We start from the raw sequence: 19,219 nt of genomic DNA on the forward strand, positions 1-19,219 counted from the left end.
GTTGGTGCTGCCGATAACATGCTTCTGTTTCACATGTGCTTCAGTGCTGCAAGAGATCTGCGATCTTCTGATGAGTACTCGAGGGTTTATCGTGGCTTAACCGGATCGTGTGTGAATCAAGTCGAGCACTAATATTAAAGATTACGTGCCAATTCTCCAGAAAATATCACCTTTTTTTTTTCTTTTTTTAAAAACACGTTTCCTTTTGGTGTTTTCTAAATAATAATGTATCTTAATTCAAAAAATATTTAAATTATTCCTAAAAAAACTGACTATATTATTTTTACTTGTTGTTGTAGTAGTGCTTTGGTATATCATCATAATAAAAACACTATAAATCAACACCGTAAATGATACAAAAAAGACTCATGATGCATTATAAATTATTTGATATGAATATATATATATATATTTAAATTAAAGATATTATTTGTAAAAATAATAATAATAAAAAGTGGAATATCTTTTTATGGGAAAACCACGGCCGTACACGTCGGAAGGCCTAAAAAAAAGAAAGGGATGTGGCAGCTTTTGCTTTTGAATACCCACTGCTGCTGCTGCTGCTTTATTTTTACCGCTCTGAATCAAATTGATGCCGTGACTGGTGGTAATTTTGTGGTGAGGTGGAGGACCACCTGGGCATGGAGTATCCTTCCCAGCGATGCCACCCTATGCGTCGTACTCCTCCGCACACTTCCGCGCTTTAAAGGCCAAGGCAATCCAACAAACACCTGTTGCTCGCCACGAACATCGAGGCCGCGCCACCTCCTGGCCCCACTCTGCAACAGTAGTGACCGACGAGAGTGGCCGACCCGGGCGGACGTTGGATTCCCATGGCGCAACAAGCAACACCATCTCCCGTCACTCTTTTCCTTCTCCCCACGCATCATCATCCCCTGTGTTCCATCGAGAGCGGATGGATGGATGGATGGATGGATGGATGGATGGATGTTCTTTTCTTGGCTCCTCGAGATCCCGTCTCTTCGGCTGTTGAGGTGTCTCGTGCTCGACGGAAGATTGTCGCACGAGAGATGCCTTTGATCGCATTGCTATGATATTGAGATAGATAGATAGATAGATAGATGGATAGATAGCTGTGCGGTGAAAAGCATTTCTGTCGCGCACCGCACCCCACCCCACCCCACCCCACCCTTCGGATGCCTTTTTCATTCTCCGATAAAAAAAGTGATGAAGCAGGTCATTACACTCCTCCTGTCCTTTTCATCTTGCTTTAATGTTATCTAAAATCGATCGATTCACATCTTACTTGATTCGACAATAACAGCCTTCTCTAATCTGTCATAAAATCCAACAAGTGAACTACTCACCTTTTTGAAGCATCATACTCCGTTCCACTTGCACTCCTCAAAAATGTCATTTTTCTCTGCACCTGTCCATCCTCTACCCATTCCAACAAGACCAAGTTGCAGTCTCCCACCCGCTTTCTTGTATGGAGGCATCAAGGCTTCCTTGTTGATACGTTGTCATGGCGCCTGACATAAGGAACGCATGCAACAAAGCTGCCTCGTTCTTCTGACTGTAAAAGGGCCAGCTATCAATCAGAAGGGAGGCAATGCAATGAAGAAACCCATCGATGATGTGACGTCCTGACTCTCCGTTCAGCTATTCTCTCCCTCTCTCTCTCTCTCTTTCTCTCTCTCTGTGTGTGCAAGCCTTCTAACCCATCGTCTTGTTAAAAGACTCCTCCTACCTGTTCTTCATAGCCTGTGAGTTCAATGCAAGGAAAAATGTGTAAAGATTTGGTCTTTTGGATGATGTTCTTCTGGTCCTGGGCTGCAGCGACCGCGGTGCTCTCCCCTAAAGGTGTCAACTACGAAGGTACTGCGTAAATGACATGTTGTTGCCTCCGTTTTGTTTTCACCGGACTGAATCGATCGTTCCCTTTTTCCCATTTGATGTGTTGTGCTCTGTTTTAGTGCAAGCTCTAATGGGCATCAAAGCTTCTCTTGTGGATCCTCATAGTGTTCTTGAGAACTGGGACAAGGACTCTGTTGATCCATGCAGCTGGACTATGATCACATGCTCATCTGAGAACCTGGTCGTTGGGCTGTAAGTTTCACAACGAGCTTGTCGACATCAGATGCTTTCCTACCATCTCTTCTTTCTTGCCATCTTTGACAAGGGTATAACGCTCGAGAGCTATTTTAACAGAGGCACTCCAGGCCAGGATCTATCCGGTACACTTTCTCCAAGCATAGGAAACCTGACAAATCTTGAAATCGTGTAAGTTGCTTATGATGGCTGGGATTCGTCGACCAAACTTGGATCCCTCTTTCTCCTAAGCTTGCTGTCTTTGTGCAGGCTGCTGCAGAACAACAACATATCAGGACCGGTACCTCCAGAAATCGGGAAGCTGTCCAAGCTTCACACCCTCGATCTCTCTAACAACAAATTCTCTGGTCGGATCCCTGCTTCGTTGAGCAACTTGAAAGGCCTCCAGTACCTGTAAGTGTGCAGAACCGTAAACAAAGTTGAATCTTTACAAGGTAGAAAGGTAGCCTAGTAGAAATCCTATGCTTTCGAATCACTGGGTTACCAACTCTTGTTGTTTCGCATTCGGTTACTGTGAAGGAGGCTCAACAACAACAGTCTTTCCGGGTCATTTCCTCTGCCGTTGATCGACATCACTCCGCTCATTTTCATGTAAGTCTGTTGCATGCTTTGAGGAGATGGTTTCTTCGATGGATGCTTATAACCAAAGAAGGCATCTCGTGGCATTTATGTTTCAGGGACCTTTCGTACAATAATTTGAGTGGCCCTATCCCAAAGTCTCCACCGAAAGCATTCAAGTAAGTCTCTTCCATTTCTGCTGCACTGCTTTTTTATGCATTTAAATTTTGACCTAGTAATTCATTGTATCTTCTGAAAGTTCAATCTCGATTACTTTTTCTCTGATTCGTACTGCCATTTGCCACAAAAACTGTAGAAGCAGTCGATTTAAAGACTTGTTAGCTGTAGCCGATGGAAAAAATCCAATCTTCCTTCGACTCAATTTGTTTGGATGCCATTTCAAAGCCTTGTTCATTTATTTCTGAAGCGAAGAATTGTCTGTAAATCTTAGATTTCTCATACCCTTTTAATTAATCAATATTTTTATGTATATAAAGAGGCAGAGGATCATTTCTTTATGATAACTTCAATCTTCCTTATGGACCATGATTCAACTCGATTGAATTGGTGCAACTTCGAAAACTTGGACATTAATTTTTGAAGTGACAAATTGTCACCGAATTCTATATTTTTCATATCTTTTACTATTTGTACATAAAGAGGCAGAGATGATCATTTTTTTTTGCCCCTGTTAGGCCTAAGATTGATCTACATGTTTGTGCAGCTTATAAGTTACCGGTATCATTAGTATGCTATGCTATGCTCTGCTCCGAAAGTTCTCCTTTTTCTTTGTTCCACGATGCATAATCTAATATTAACACATTCTTTTTTGCATTCCCTGCAGCATTGTTGGAAATCCTTTGATATGCCCAACTGACTTGGAGCACCAATGCTATGGGATGATGCCTATGCCAAGTACCTTCAATATAAATGATACTCAGGGTACGAGTTGCACGAAAATTTCCATCTAAAAGTTCTACAGCTTCTCAATCTAATTCTAGTTATTTTTTATCAGCGACCAATTTGTGTTACTATGTTGAAGCATAAACAGATATTGTCATGACCATAGATAGGCATATGACTTTTTGCAACATATTCATTTATGCTGTTCATGTGTAAAAGGGGTTTGCTTCATCATTCTCCTATAGTGGTCTTGGCCAAAGAAGCTCGATAGCTCCGAGTGTTTGTTCGATGACTCTAAATACCAGAGTCCAGATGGCATTCGTCCATTTTTCCTGCTCCATATCACTAAATGTTCTCCCCTGAACTCCAGCTTTCTTGGTCATCTCCAGTAGCTTGATCTTTACAATAAGCCTACACGGAAACCATCTATATTGCTACAGGAACTTGACAGGAGAACCAATCTCAACTTACAAGAGATCAAAAGCAGGCTTCGGAAAACTAACATTTTTTCCTTCTGAATCATCTGCTATGATTCATGAATTTTTTAATCTGCTGGATCAACCTCCAATTCATTTGTTTCTGAATCTGCATAACTGATAGAAAAGACAGTCACGGTTCAACTGCTTCTGACTTATGGTGCCTCCATCTTTTTATACTAAACAAAATTATTCCTTCGGTAATTATTTACGGCTGTAATGAAAGAGTACTTGTTGCCATCCTTCCCAATTTCCCTTAACTTGCTGAAATGAAAGAGTATTTTATCTTTCAGTAATTCTTGAAATCATATTTTTAGGATTTACTCTCCTGCATTCTAGGATGTATAATGTTCACCAGGAATGTTTACAAGATGGATTTATTTTGCTCAACAAAAGACAGACTAATTCATTAACTAGTGATTTTTTGAATTCCATTTGTCCTCCATCCTTCTAATTCAAGAACTAATTTTGCTTTTAGACTCATGGCCCGGACCTTTTTTTTTGGCAGAAAACCAGCCTGGAAATTCAAACTGTAGCTAACTCACTGACATTGTTTAGTTCGCTGCAGCTTGTGATTGCATTGAAAATAAAAGGAAATTGCAAAAGAAGAGCATCCTGTTGCATGAAAAGAGCATATGGGGTATTCTTCAACTGTGAAATAATGAGTTTCAGATAACCAAATTCTGTATGCCTGTTCGTTTGCTGAGCAAATAGAATTGACAAAGAAACTAACAAGCCTTTAGGTTCATGTCATGGTTCATTTTATTTTGCAAACCTCCTTTCCTGAATCCTGACTATTGTTTTTTGTTCTCTTAAGGTGCTCCAATGTCTCGAAGGCCCAAAAGACACAAGCTAGCTCTCGCCCTTGCATCCAGCCTCGGAAGCATATGTCTCCTTGGTCTTGTGGTTGGGCTGTTTATATGGTGCAGTCGAAGGCACAACCAACAAATTTTCTTTGATGTCAATGGTAAGTAACTATGCAGTGAAATTTAAAGACAACATCGTGTTCTCTGGCTTATAAACCAATACCTGCATCATCGGTGAGTTTGTGTTATCTTTGATCATTTACTTGTCGTAACCACCATATCATTTTTCAGACCAACATAAGGAAGAAGTCTGCCTCGGTAACCTGAGAAGATTCCAGTTCAGGGAGCTTCAGGTTGCTACAAACAACTTTAGCAGTAAAAACCTGCTTGGCAAAGGTGGCTTTGGAAATGTCTACAAGGGTCAGCTACAAGATGGAACCCTGGTAGCTGTTAAAAGACTGAAGGATGGGAATGTAGCGGGCGGAGAGATCCAGTTCAAAACTGAAGTTGAAATGATAAGCTTAGCTCTGCACAGACACCTTCTTAGGCTGTGTGGATTCTGCATGACTGCCACAGAAAGGCTTCTGGTTTACCCATACATGTCAAATGGAAGTGTTGCTTCTCGACTCAGAGGTGATAATTTAGGTTTTCTTCTTGAAGATGAAAACTATATGCATTATGCCATGGTAATTTGTGTGCAGCACACAAAGCCAGTTTTTTGGGGAATAAATTATTTTAGGAATTTGAGATGTGATGTAAAATTTTCTGTTGCTTGTGTACAAACTAATTAACCACGAAGCAAGATTAGATGTTATAGATGTAGATAATATCACACCCTTTTTGGTGGTTTTAGTATGGATAAATAGGAATATAGACAGCTATTCAATCATTTAACTAAATTATGTTACTTCAAATTTACTATGGTTATATGAGCTTGGTAGGCATTTGTATTCTGCAGCAAAAATTGTATGAATATAGAGGTTCTAAACAAAATATGAGGTCACACAGCTATCTTACTATTTCTGGATACAATCACATAAAATGATTCAGAAGGCTCTTCGGAGTTTGACAATGATATCATTGATCTTTTCTAGTAGCATAGAGGCTTTGGCATGCTGAACACATGATAAGAGACTGAATCTTTTTTATTTTCCACATTGTGTGCAGAAATACCAGCATTAGATTGGAGTACCAGGAAAAGAATAGCCTTGGGAGCTGCAAGGGGATTACTGTACCTACATGAACAGTGTGATCCCAAGATCATTCACAGAGATGTAAAGGCCGCTAACATATTGCTGGATGACTACTGTGAGGCTGTTGTAGGAGACTTTGGGCTAGCAAAACTTCTAGATCACAGGGATACACATGTGACTACTGCTGTGAGGGGAACCGTGGGACATATAGCTCCCGAGTATCTCTCAACGGGGCAGTCTTCCGATAAAACTGATGTTTTCGGATTCGGAATTCTTCTTCTCGAACTGATTACTGGCTTGAGAGCTCTGGAATATGGAAAAGCGGCAAAACAGAAGGGTGCCATGCTTGACTGGGTATGCACAACACGGAGGTCAAATGACATGCTTTCTTCGTACATGGTTCTTGTCATTTACTAGGATGTTTCTTGTTGGTTATTCAATCAGGTGAGGAAGATGCACCAAGAAAAGAAGCTCGATGTGCTTGTCGACAAGGACCTGAAGAACTACGACAGGATAGAGCTGGAAGAGATGGTCCAAGTTGCGCTCTTGTGCACTCAGTATGTCCCGGGACACAGGCCCAAAATGTCTGAGGTGATTCGCATGCTTGAAGGTGATGGCCTTGCGGAGAGATGGGAAGCGTCTCAGAGGACAGAGGTTCATAAGTTTAGGGTGCCGGAGTTCTCCTCGGAACGATACTCTGATCTCACTGATGACTCGTTGCTGGTGGAAGCGATGGAGCTCTCGGGACCAAGGTGACCGAATTATGAAGAAGATCAAATATCTTTAGCTTGGTATATGAGGAATTTGTACAGGATATATATATATATATATAGAGAGAGAGAGAGAGAGAGAGAGAGAGGTGATTAATTTGTGATGGGTGTATTGGTTCTTGGCTGAGTTCTAAACGTGTGTATCAAAGTGATTTAATTCAATCATGAAATGGAAACTGCTAAACGTAGATGTGATCATGCACAAGCTCGAACATGGAGTCTACAATTAATTCTCTTCCGAGATCTGAAGCTCGCCAAATGAGCTGATGTTTGTTTGACGCCCACCAAGATAGGCGTACAGCATCGTCGACGGCACAAAGCTGGGTTGCAATCAGTGATGATATAGGTTCGATATGCTCATTCATGCTGGAACTTAAGAGACAGATACTGAGATCTCAATGCATTTTTCTTTTTTGAAAGGAAAGCAAATAACTCTATGTTGATTCTGTTCTAGAGAAAGGTAAAACGAAACAGAAACAAATCCCCAAATAAGCTGCTGCGGTGTACACACCGATTTGTCCCGTCTCTCATTTGGCTACAGCATCAAAACAAGAGAATCGAGCAACAGAAGAAGCATAGGAATTCAATCTCAGTAGATTGAATGTTTCTTAGCCACGTATCTGTGTAGCTAAACACCACAAGTCGAGTAGCATAGATGGATGGTGTATTGGTCCAAACTGCAGCAGCTAAGCAGTCGCATCAATCTCGATCGCCAACGAAGCCAGAATCGGAAGATTTCGCTACTCCTTAGTCCGTCCGATGTTTCTGTTAAAATAAAGAGATAAATGAGTTGTAGAAGAAGAAGTTGAATGTTATTGACATATCCTCCGTCTTTATATACAGGTTAGAAGGAGAAGTTTCCTCAACGGGTTAGAGGATTTCCCTCAACAGAGTAGAGAGATTTCCTCAACAGTTAGGGAAATCTCATCTACTTATCAGTTTCAATGTTAGCGCTGAAAGTTTGACTTGCGAATTTGGTAGGCTTCGTTGGACGATGATCAGCTGATAAGTCAACACCTCGAGAATCACATGAGCCGAGCCGTTTCACATGACATCAAGTTGGATATCGAATAGTCGAGACATCATGGTGGGGTTGTTTACGCCAAAGGTTGTATGTATGTGCATTCTGTTGTATCACATTCCACCATTTGAGGCCCAACCGAGGAGGCCTCATTAGATTAATAACACAGAGATTATTATTTATTATATATATATTCAGACATATATATATATATATATATATATCCAAATTTCATGACATATACATTATTTCTAATGATTTTTAAGAAACAAGAAACATTTTAGGACAAATCTGATTCCACAGAGTAAAACAGTTAATTCTTTTTTTTTTGGTAGGATTGCATGTTTGAGAGACAGTGAGTGAGAGAGAGAGAGAGAGAGAGAGAGCGAGGGAGGGAGAAACGATGCCCTCTCCTTGAGGAGCAATAATAGGAAGGCGACCGACACGAAGATTCATAAACCATAGGAAAAGAGAGAAAGAAAGAAAGTGGGAGGGAGAGGGGAAGGAGGAGGTGAGCGACACCAACATGGGATGCTCCTTCTCGGGTCTGAACGCCTTCTATGACGCCGTCAACGGGGGCGGAGACGTTTGGATCAACGAGAACCGCTTCCGGATCGTCAGGCAGCTCGGCGAGGGCGGCTTCGCCTACGTCTTCCTCGTTAAAGAGGTCGTCGCCGATGGCGCCGCTGGCCTCGCCCGCAACAAGTCCATCGATCCCTCCCACATCTCAGGTCTCCCACTCTAGATCCGATCGGACTGCTCTTGTTTTTGTCAAATTTTCCAATGTTGATTTGGATTCCGCCCAATTGATCTTGAGTTCCATTAGATTCGCCTGTCACAATCGTTCCTTGGATCTGTATTGATGAATTGCGTTGCCGTTTCGTTTGTCGTCCGGAATATTATGTAAGGCGCACGATGGCTGATCAAATGCTTTGGAAACAACCTTTTCCAAGCTTCTTTGAATTGCTTTACTACCGCTCCAATTCCTAGCGCCGAAAGGTCTTGATGGCGAACACAGTATGGGCTGATTCTATTTTGATTCTTACTTCTCTTCAGATCATGGAACATATGCGATGAAGAAAGTCATCATACAAACAGAGGAGCAGTTGGAGTTGGTTAAGCAGGAGATCCGTGTCTCCTCCCTGTTCAATCATCCTAATTTGCTTCCCCTCCTCGATCATGTAGTCATTCCTGTCAAGGTACTTCAGTTGTATTTAGGTCGAACTGCCTCGTTTGCAGCATCTGGTGTTGTTACTCTAGCTAGATCTGCAAATTATCTTAATACCACGGACGAATTATATTGATTTTGTTCTGTGGATGAACGTATTTCTACATTGAAATAAACTTTTTGGTTTATAGATCATCTAATCAATTTCTAGCATCATACTGATACACCATGTACTACGTATTGCATTACCAGAACTGCGATTATGTGAAATATGGTTTAGAATGAAACTTCACACGCTTGCCAAACTCTTCAAGTGTGAACAAGTCCCTAGCACTAGATGTATATTTTATTGTCATACGATAGTGATACGAGACAATTACTTGAATTTTGGTAGTGAAACACTAAGAAGGACAACTTGTCTCAAAGACGATTACATGTATTTGTTTACATTTATGCTGGAATCTTCCATCAAATGAGCCGATTGACTTATCTTATATTTGTGCATAGGGCACGCAAGACGGATCACGGAAACATGAAGCTTACTTATTGTTCCCAGTTCATCTAGATGGAACTTTACTTGACATAGCCAAAGTCATGCAATCAAAGAAGGAATTTTTTACAACAACTACTGTTCTTCAGATTTTTAGACAGGTACATTATTTCTTCTTGTATTAGATTCTGTGGTTCTGAATTTACGTACCATGTGGAGGTTAATAATTTATAAGAACTGATTTGCAATTTCATTATTTAATTTCTTTTTGTCAGACATTTTCTTAGTAAACTCTAAGGTGCTAGGTTTATTAGTTTGCTCCTTCTGTATTATATCTATAATGATTTAGCTCATAATGAGTTCAGATGGTATGCCACTTCCATTTCCAAGTGGAGACAATATACAAACAGGGGCTGTCGCCTTGTCATGCTTAGGTGTCACATCCTGGATTTTTTTTTTTCACACATTTAGGCCAAATAGATAAATATCACTTTATTCATCATTCATAAACATTTATTACAATTCATTTATTACAATCCATTTATTCATCGAATCATAAATAGAAAAATAAACATGGTGATGTTAACTTCAAGAATCATCCAAGTAGCTCTACCTAGCGGTAGAGGAAGGTCCGCTCTCCACTAGAATCCGATTTAGTACTAGGGGGAGGCTGCTCTGAAAATCAAAAACAAAGAAAATTTAGCAACGCTGAGTAGGAACCCCAAAAGTCAACTCAAAATATATACATGATAAAAATTCAATCAATCATCCCATTGGCGTATATCAAATACCCGAAGGAGCACTCCCCCAACAGCGGATGGAGAGGCTTTACCCTACGGGATGAGTTTGTGTTCTCCCAACAGCGGATGGAGGCAAACTCATATCACACTCCCAACAGCGGATGGAGTGGTGTCCCACACCCGCCAAAGTGGGGACACGTTCCTCCCAACAGCGGATGGAGGAACCGTCCAGCCGCCACGTCTGACGGCCCGCTAATCCCCGAAGGGAATCGCCCTACCTGCCCTTGGCAGGGAAATAACATAATCTCACACTAGTGATGTCCATATAGGGATGAAATAACACATTTAAACATTTCTTTCAAATATCATCAATACCAAATAATATAAATTAGCCCTCAATTGACTTGAACTCTAGTTCAATTGATCCAATTGAACTCAATTTACTAGGACCTAACTGAACCGATCTCTAATCCTTATTTAACTGGTCTGGAATCACCCTAGACTAGTATAATTTGAATTAGATTATGTTCAATTTAGGTTAAACTAACTTGAATAAGTCAATCAATTTGGAATCACCCTGAATTGATCTAGACTAATCAAGCTTAGTTTAGTTCAATCAATACTTGGGCTCAAATCCAACAATAATATTGAGCTAGATTAAGCCAGCTCATCTACTAGTCATGTGCATTATACATGACTGGGCATGCATCACACAAAGCTGGCCCAGCCTTGGCCCATGGACTGGTCATGTACATCGCATGTGACCGCCCATGATGGTTAGGCTGGGTTAGCCTACGGGCCCAAGGCCTGATCCGTGGGTTGGGCCTGGCCTACGAGCTGGGCCTAATCTGATTAGGCCTAACCAATAGGCTGTGGCCTGACCTATGGGTTAGGCCTGGCCTATGAGCAATTTCAATTCAAATAATATATAATTTCATACCGCAACATATATTCATTAGCAATATAAACAAAAAAACATAATAACGTATTGAATGATAGACAAGGAGATAAGCTTTAAAACAAGGAAATAACATTCTAATTTGAATGGAAATCATAATACATTAAAAGACATAAACTTTAATATAATGAAATAACCTTCTAAATTCACATAAAAATCATGCTTTCAATACATATAAAATTTCAACATATTCTAGTCAAATTCTAAATCATTCAGAATAGCATATTTTAAATTTCAAATTAATAAATATCACAAAAGATTTTAGATAACATATTTTAATCTAATAATATTTTAATCCAGATAAGATTAAGGATAAACAATAATATCAGGAAATATCAGATAAAACATATAAATTTTTAACATCTTTAAATCTACAATAAAAACTTAATCATGGGTCAACATTATACAAGCGATTACTTTAATGTAATAATAAAAAAAATTTAACATTTAAAGAATTGATAAACATTTTTCAAACTACAAGCTTTCAACATTCAAAGAATCAAAATAAAAACTAAAACTTTTAAATTTAAGAAAGGTAGGGAAACCTACCTCTTGTCAACAGGGTGTAACTCCTCGTTCTCTTGTCAACAGGGTGTAACTCCTCGTTCCTCTCGCTGTCAGGCTCGACTAGGTGAGGAACGAAGGAGAGAAATCTCTCCCTTTAAATAGGAGGAGGTGAGCCTCTATTAAGGGAAATAAATTTTAATTTTCGTATTTATTTAATATAAATTATTTTCATTTAATATACTAACAAATATGATATCATCATATTTGGAATACTTACTAGTTATTTTCTTAATTCATATCAACAAACAAGGAAGTAGATTAAGATTTCCTTAAATTATAATAACAAGTAAGGAAAGAAAATCAATTCCTAACTTAAATATTTGATGTGATTACATTAGGAGTTCTGTCAGCAATTTTATAATGCTCTGCAATTTTTTGATGCTATAAAGATGAAAACAATAAAACTATGAAGGTAACATAAGTTTTATGGTGTTCAATATTATGATCTTTTATGGAATGCCATGGAATATACATTATGAGACGACAATAGAGTAATGAAAATTCTTTAATCTGCTTGATAAAGGATGTTCTTATCAGTCATGCCAATTTATTGTCAAAGACAAAGGATTGATCATGATGGACATGTTTCATTGTAATCATCAGCTTGAAAGCAATGGGTACTGTGTCTGAAAATGTCTCGTCTTTCTTTGCTGCTCTGATTCAGATTTTTCTGTCTTGCTCATAATGTTTTTTCAGTTATTTTCATGCACCCACCGATTAGCTCTACCTAGATATGACTTCAGTTTTTTTCTCCTGCACTTGTTATCCTCTTTATATATAGTCCGAAAGCATTTAGTAGTTGTTGAAGCTGATAAATTTGCTTGCAATAGTTGATAGTTGTTTCTTTCTTCCTAGTTCCGAAGTACAATCTAGTGTCACTGCTGGAACTCAGCCTTCAGTTATCTGCATTACCATCTGATTTCCTGTTGTTATTCATTTTAACACTCACTTGACATTTGATTATTATAATCATGTCAAGTGGAGCATGATGCAACAAATGCCTTTGACTGGAGTATCATTCTTGATGAAGCTTTGTAGCATCTACTTGACAAATTTGTGACAACCTGTTCTGAGTTGAGATTCAGCTCAATCAGATGCTAGAAATAGTAAAGAGGTCATTCCTATTAAGTAAAAATATACAAGAGATTCATGATAAGAGAATCGTTACTGATTTATCTTTATAAAAATTATGACTTTCTGTTGTAGTGAATGTACTGGTATAGGTTCATTTGAAGTACTTATTTAAGGTAGCTGTCATCTGAACATGCCTGCATCATTTTCTGTTCTTCCATTCAAGGACATTTTTAGTGATTTAACTTTCTGAACATGTATGTGTTCTAGAATGACATGCTACTTTTTGTTTATATACAGCTTTGTGCTGGTCTTAAGCACATGCACAGCTTTGATCCTCCGTATGCTCATAATGATGTGAAACCTGGAAATGTACTCATTACACATAGGAAGGGACAACCACCTGGTGCTATTTTAATGGATTTTGGAAGCGCTCGCCCTGCAAGAAAAGAAATCCGTTCAAGGTCAGAGGCATTACAGCTACAGGTATTAGTCAATCTTTTTACTATAGAATAATATTGGTTTATTAAAAATATTCATGTTTTTTGTATGTAAATCAAAACTAAACAATGAAGTGTCCAAAATGGAAAAAAGAAACCATCACTCCCTAGACCTTGCATTAACAGGAGCCTCATGCACTGGATTGCAGTTTTACGACCTTCTGACTTCCAACTTCTACTAAATTAATTTCTTTAACGTAAAAAAAACTGCTGTTCCATGAACTGATGAAGTCTTAGACATGTTATTAACTCATTCGATGAATTATTGCATAGGATTGGGCTAGCGAGCACTGCTCTGCACCTTTTCGAGCTCCTGAATTGTGGGACTGTCCGAGTTATGCTGATATTGATGAGAGGACTGATATATGGTCTCTCGGATGTACTTTATATGCAATAATGTGAGAATTTTATACCTTTCCTTGCTATGTTTGGACATTGTGTACTTGTCTTGTTGATCACCATGCAATGCTTCTCTTTAATTTGTGTTAGGTAACATCCCATACCTTTTTTTGTGATTCACATGGTATTTGTTCTAACTTCTGATTTTTGCCTATGAAAATTGCCTCAGTACTGATATTTGTACCAAAGAAGATTATCAAATTCATATCATGAAAATAGTACTGTATTTCGGAATATGATTGCTGGGTATGTATCAGACACGGATCAAAGTTAATGTCAAGTCCTAGTTGTAATTTCTTACAAACCTTGATTCTGAGGTCTAAGTTAATATCGATTCTAGAATTGTTGATGGCTAGAATTTGTATCGTATTAGGTCTTATGTATAGTCAAGTGGCTTTTTCTTTGGTCCTAGTTTCTTTTTTACTTATTTTCCCATATATAGGGAATTGAATACGAGAGAAGTCTTGTGAGTTGTAGTTTGTTGAAGCCTGATTGTTTTTGAGAAGCATACGATGGTAGAGTTGATTTACTAGTTCCTGTGAAGGACTCCCAAGTAAACTGTTGCTGAGTGTTTCCCTATCAGAAGATCTATGTATGTTCTGTGTGGCTTTGCCTAGTAAGTCTCATGGTGCAAATATTCAAACCTTTGCCAAACCATGTATGCATGTTCTTTAAGGGAAATGAAATTCTATGCACAAAATTCCACTGATCGAGAGAAAATCATTTCTTCTTACTGTTATTTAAAATCGTTGATATCTTCTATTGGTTTTTGACAGGTATGGAGCATCGCCATTTGAATATGCAATTGGTGAATCAGGAGGGAGCCTACAGTTAGCTGTTATGAATGCACAGATAAAATGGCCATCTGGGCCGGATCCTCCTTACCCCGAGAGTCTTCATCAGTTTATAGTATGGATGTTACAGCCTCAACCAGCAGTGCGGCCGAAGATTGATGATATAATCGTTCATGTCGACAAGCTCATATCAAAATACTCATCTTAAGACACGAGAAATTGGTTGATGGGTGGGTCAGACTTTGTAATTTGTCATTAGTTGCTTTAATGAGATAACGATTTACATATTGATGGACAGCCCATATTTGGCCTTCTATCTTCAATATAAATTATTAAATTTGAGTCGTACAGCAAGTGCATTATAAGATTGTCTTGTGCCCAATGTTCCTGCTTTACATGTTTGCACATTGGATGACCAGCATGTGCCCATGAGCAACATTTTTATGAGATTGTCTTGTGCAATTATGCTTGTGTGTGTTGATGTTCTATTAGTTTCTTTTCCATGTTGTTCTTTCTTCCTCTCGTTTTGGAAGTATCTAAATGAGTAATCTCTCATTTCCTGGTGGTTTGTGAGCACAAGGTGCCGCCATACAAAGTACCTGGAAGGAAGGCGGTACATGCAAAATAGGTGATTTTGATGAGAATCGGAGCACCTTTGCTTGTGATTCTAATATCTTATTTAGCAAACAAATCAGATATTTTCAGGTTATTCTTCAAAGCTAAAGTTCTTTATTTCTTTTTTCCTATTTCAGTTTTAACAAAGCATAGATTTCTGTGTTCGAGAAGACAATGTTGTTGCATTAGTTTGTGTGAGTAATGTACCAACTGCTCTCTGCATCAGTCTGTCCCATGATGTGCCAAACAGTTCCAGTTGCTCTACAGGGATTACCTCAAACCAGCATTCAATAGAACCAGATTCTCCAATCCGATTGTATTGTTCTGTTTCCTATCATCATCGAACAAGATAAGATTTTAACCAGTCTAAAAGGTGAGTGAGTGCTGGCATTCTTCTCCCTCCTCCTTCGAGTAATGTTATTATTTCTCTTTTTCTTTTTCTGTGATATACTCTTGTCGGTTTTAACTATAGGTAGGTAGCAAGCAAATATGAACAACTTTCATCTGTTATAGTGTTTTGTTCTATTACAAATATATTTTTCCAGTGTTTTGATCATCACAAGAAAAACACTATAAATAATCTAAACGAACTCCTAACTTGGATCAAACTCGTTACAAGTTTAAAAAATATAATATTATAGTAGCCTATGAACAATGATAACCCAAAAGATATATTATGATATCGCTTATAGTGTGGTTCAATAACATATATATATATATATATATATATATATATATATATATATATATATATATATATATAAAGAGAACGATTAAGTGCGAACGTCTACACGTGTCATTGTCTCATTGGAAGCTCCCGCTTAGTATGGGGCAAAGGGCACAGTTGAAAATGGTTCTCGCCAGCGATCCTCATCACAGAGGAGAAATTAGAGAGAGGGGATAAAAGGCGAAGAAGGGGAGAAAGAGAGAGGAGGGCGGAGGATGGGAAGGGAGGTGGCAGAGAGCTGCATCGACGGCGTGATCATCGAGATGGTGTCGGCTTACTGCAAGCGGTTCTACGCCACCAAGCCGGAGCTCGCCGCCCGCCGGATCGAGGCGATCGGGTACCAGGTCGGCCACCAGCTCATCGAGAGGTTGCCCTCCGCCTTTCCCCCCTTTCTCTTCTGCCTGCATCCCATTCTCTCTCTTCAGATCTTTTCATGCGCGGGCTTCCTGGCCCTGTTAGTCTTGTATTGATCGGGTAAAACTTCACCGCAAACTAGGGTTCGAGAACGTTCTTTTCAGGAAGATCGTTGAGATAGTTGCAATTCAAGCAAGTATGGGATAAAATTGGCATTTGGAATTTGACTGGAAGCTGTAGCCTTGATGGTTAACCACCCGAGGATCTGTAGCATGGATTCTAGATTCCGCTGCATTTGCAACTGGGCCTGATTTGGATTTGTTGGGAATATTTAGAAATTTACTATGATGGTTCTTATTGGCCCTTATTGCTTCCTTTTGACTGTAGATCCCAATTGAGGATTATTCGTGTTAGTCTTTTTTGTCAGTTTAGAACGAAACTATAGAAACCAGAAATAGGGAAATGGGACGGAGATCCCACTTTGTGGGGAACGGATAATTTAATATCTTCCGTATTAGATTGAGTTACGGTTGATGATTATTCTATTTGTTCCAAACCTGGCCATCGATTGCGATTGTTGCCAGTGCACATTCTCAGCATCCCTGCATTATAATTTTGTGAACTTTCATCTTTATATTTCTGATGGTCATAGCAAAGAGTAGAGTCCAAGACTATCCTTAGTAGCTTGTCTTTTGATATAATAGAAATGTTCTATTGCTAGATAACCATTTTCTAGAATTTATTTTCTTTCGGTTTAAGCTGCAGCTGGATGCCCTTGTTAGTTTACAGGTTTGAGTGTTATCTTGGAGATAAATCCATCTTAATCATGTGCCTAGCGAGAATTTTTTTATGTTGGAAATTTGTGTGTGCACTTAATGGGTTGAATTCTTGAAAATTTTGAAGTGTGTTTCCGCATTCATCGCCAACGAACCACTACATGTGAACATCCCAATAATGTACATCACTCGGCTATGAACATCCCATGCGTGTTTTCAGTAAGATATTATCATTGTCTGGAGATCACTGAGTGAGGTCCCAATCTGTCAGACTAGAACTTATTTTTGACAAGTCTTATCAAGTAAAAATTTATTTAATATGAAGAAATAAACTTCGATTGAACTGATTTAAAATATATTGGGAACAGCTTATTGCTAAAGGTGAAGATGGTAAGAAATAAGAGACAATAGATGGGATCCCAGCCAAGTTGCAGAAATCGTACGTGAGATCGCTGTTTCATAATAGGGTTCGTGCTACATTAAGTCACTCTTTAACTTCAAGTCATCCATAGTAGTGCAAGTAAGTTACACAGTAAACTAGTGGTTTCTCATCCGAATAAACTCATGGTGGCAGGGCCTTTGCTGCCAATTTAAGCAGCAGTGCCAGAAGATCATATGAATTCCTAAATAATGTGAACCATGATTGATTAAGACTATATTTCTGATAATTAAGTTAGAAGTTAGAACTTCTTTGTACTTGCGTTGATTGAGCTAACATCCAAGTGCTAAAACCTAGCTTTATAACCTTGGTTTAGTCAGCTAATTGAGTATGAATTGCAGAGTCTCATGTTTGGCCTGAACACACATGACCAAGGTACTTGCATGACTTTTGATTAATTGTTACTTGAATCATATACACGGTGAATATACTCCATACAAGCATGGTAATTTGTTAACTGTGCTAGAATTGACTCTACTGCATATTTATGCGGCCATGATTTGATTATGGGCAACATACTCTATGCTGGTAACATGCTGGCAATATATGTGTTGGTCAGTCCAGTACGACACAAGGTCCTTGTAAATTGATAAACAATTTGCTTATCCAAGGTTGTCCGAACATCATAAGCATGGAATATACCTTCAATTCAATACCATATGACAACAGTAACTCACTGTACATCAAAGCAATGATTTTTGCAAGCCATCATTGTTTCTAGTTAGCATGGGATTTTGTATTGATTGAGATAGTACCATGAAATAAAGGTTTTTGCTATTCTAATTCTGACATTGATGTTCTGATTTTTCATGTGGTACATTTCAGCCCGAGGGGTTTCATGTTCTACTGTGCACTCATTGTCTTTGTGTAGGTACACTGTGGAGCGCCCTCGATTCAGCGATCATCTAGAGGCAATCAAATTTATATGCAAGGATTTCTGGTCGGAGCTGTTCAAGAAGCAGATTGATAACCTGAAGACCAACCACAGAGTAATATATTAAGGAAGATTAAGAACCTGGGAAACGTCTCTTTTGTAATTTAATAACATCATATTGACATTGTGCAGGGAACCTTTGTGCTGCAAGATAATAGATTCCGTTGGCTTACGCGTGTATCAATTGATCCATCATTGGATATCAGTGAAGCATCTCAGGACTCTTCAGTTGTGACACCCGAAAACAAAGCTGCTGAGGCCACAAGCATGCATCTATATTTCCCATGTGGAATCATAAGGGGAGCCCTATCGAATTTGGGAATTCCCTGTGCCGTTTCCGCCGATATATCCAACCTTCCTGCATGTAAGTCTCTTTTTTTTATTTTTTTGTAAGATAAAGCATTTCCCGTAGGTTATATTCCAGGTGATAAGCTAGCCCCATGTCATCACAAGAGATGTTTCTTTTTGGTTTTTGACCGACAACAGGTTCATTTGTGGTACGGGTAAAAGCTTAGATATTGCGTCGAAAGGAAGGAGATGGGAAGGCTGTTTGTGGTCATCAAGGAGATGTTGCTGCTATATTTTTCACCGAAATTGCTGCTCTGCCGTGTGCTTGTGACTGTTCTCTCTACTTTCTTGCTTTTGCCAATAGGGTATTCTTTTTTTGTCGAATGGTAAGAGTACAATTTTCTTTGCTGGACATACTGTGGTTGCAGAAATTTGTGTCTGGACATGGCTGTTAATGTCTAATGATGGCACTTTTGGGTTTTATCATGTTGGGATTGATATTCAAAGCATGATCCAACAGCAGTCTTATGCAAATGTTGTTGAGCTCCGATCAGATCAGCCGACTCTATCGTTTTGTGATCCATCAATTTTTGTTTGTT

At 38.9% G+C, this 19,219-nt stretch overlaps 3 protein-coding genes across 3 annotated transcripts; all 3 read left to right on the forward strand.

The window, feature by feature from the left end:
- The first annotated feature begins 1,282 nt into the window (after positions 1–1,282).
- On the forward strand, positions 1,283–6,973 carry LOC103981271 (protein NSP-INTERACTING KINASE 1). Its single transcript, XM_009397940.3, has 11 exons — positions 1,283–1,839; positions 1,938–2,070; positions 2,173–2,244; positions 2,323–2,466; positions 2,593–2,664; positions 2,751–2,810; positions 3,476–3,573; positions 4,828–4,977; positions 5,108–5,449; positions 5,984–6,363; positions 6,454–6,973. Exons 1-11 carry the CDS (start codon positions 1,737–1,739, stop codon positions 6,763–6,765), a joined length of 1,866 nt encoding a protein of 621 aa, XP_009396215.2. The 5' UTR covers positions 1,283–1,736; the 3' UTR covers positions 6,766–6,973.
- Positions 6,974–8,171: 1,198 nt separating this feature from the next.
- LOC135617427 (uncharacterized) lies at positions 8,172–14,835 on the forward strand. The gene is made up of 6 exons (XM_065117612.1): positions 8,172–8,531; positions 8,857–8,999; positions 9,476–9,619; positions 13,095–13,280; positions 13,568–13,692; positions 14,470–14,835. The coding sequence occupies exons 1-6, from the start codon at positions 8,327–8,329 to the stop codon at positions 14,693–14,695; spliced, it is 1,029 nt and encodes a 342-aa protein (XP_064973684.1). The 5' UTR covers positions 8,172–8,326; the 3' UTR covers positions 14,696–14,835.
- A 1,130-nt stretch (positions 14,836–15,965) lies between these two features.
- On the forward strand, positions 15,966–19,103 carry LOC135617429 (uncharacterized). Its single transcript, XM_065117616.1, has 4 exons — positions 15,966–16,196; positions 18,270–18,387; positions 18,465–18,696; positions 18,819–19,103. The coding sequence occupies exons 1-4, from the start codon at positions 16,045–16,047 to the stop codon at positions 18,845–18,847; spliced, it is 531 nt and encodes a 176-aa protein (XP_064973688.1). The 5' UTR covers positions 15,966–16,044; the 3' UTR covers positions 18,848–19,103.
- Positions 19,104–19,219: the final 116 nt, after the last annotated feature.

The sequence above is a fragment of the Musa acuminata genome, chromosome BXJ2-7 (genome assembly GCF_036884655.1).
Source record: "Musa acuminata AAA Group cultivar baxijiao chromosome BXJ2-7, Cavendish_Baxijiao_AAA, whole genome shotgun sequence".
Lineage (NCBI taxonomy): Eukaryota > Viridiplantae > Streptophyta > Magnoliopsida > Zingiberales > Musaceae > Musa > Musa acuminata.